The 573-nt window shown below is 63.4% G+C and overlaps 1 protein-coding gene across 1 annotated transcript in view; it reads right to left on the bottom strand.

Moving 5' to 3' along the window:
* The window catches only part of PKP3 (plakophilin 3), an 8,222-nt gene extending 7,678 nt beyond the window's left edge, over positions 1–544 (bottom strand). Inside the window, exon 1 of the mRNA XM_005426566.2 lies at positions 508–544. Coding sequence (XP_005426623.1) covers positions 508–544 — 37 coding nt within the window. The remainder of the gene's footprint in view (positions 1–507) is intronic.
* Between the last annotated feature and the right edge of the window lie 29 nt (positions 545–573).

Raw genomic sequence — 573 nt, 5'->3', positions numbered from 1 at the left:
CAGAGACTCACAGGGCCCTGCCACTGAGCCCTTGACCCCTACAATGCCCCTCCAATGAGCTCAAGACCCCCACTAAACCTCTGAGGAGAGTGCTCTGCACCCCCATATGACCTCTCTGTCCAGCTCTGGACCCCCCAGATTGTCGCTCCAGTGAGTTCCAGACCCCCACATGGGCTCCCAGGAGTGTCCCAGACCACCAGGGAGACCCCTCAACCAGCCCTGACCACAAAGCCCCAGGCCACCTCCACAGGGAGACCCCCAGATCGCTCAAGGCACTTTCCAGGAGCACTCTGGACCCCCATCTGTCACAGGGCTTCAGCCTGCAGTGGGGGCTCCCTGCAGTAATTCCTGGCTGGGCCCTCCCTACTTTGCTTTTCAAATCAGCCGGGGAATGAAAGAACAACAACAATAAAAAAGGGGCGGCAGAGCGCCGCGGGCCCGCGGTGACGAACGCGGTGACTCAGGCCCCGCTGCCACCACCACAGGTACTAATTAGCCTCGCCCCACCTGCCGAGCCGCCCCATGGCAGCCACACCGGGGACATCCCGTCCCCCCGGCCCGCCGTGCTCGGGG

This window comes from Geospiza fortis, unplaced genomic scaffold (genome assembly GCF_000277835.1).
Source record: "Geospiza fortis unplaced genomic scaffold, GeoFor_1.0 scaffold450, whole genome shotgun sequence".
NCBI lineage: Eukaryota > Metazoa > Chordata > Aves > Passeriformes > Thraupidae > Geospiza > Geospiza fortis.
The sequence above is the reverse complement of the archived record's forward strand: the minus strand, read 5'-3'. Positions and strand labels throughout refer to the sequence as shown.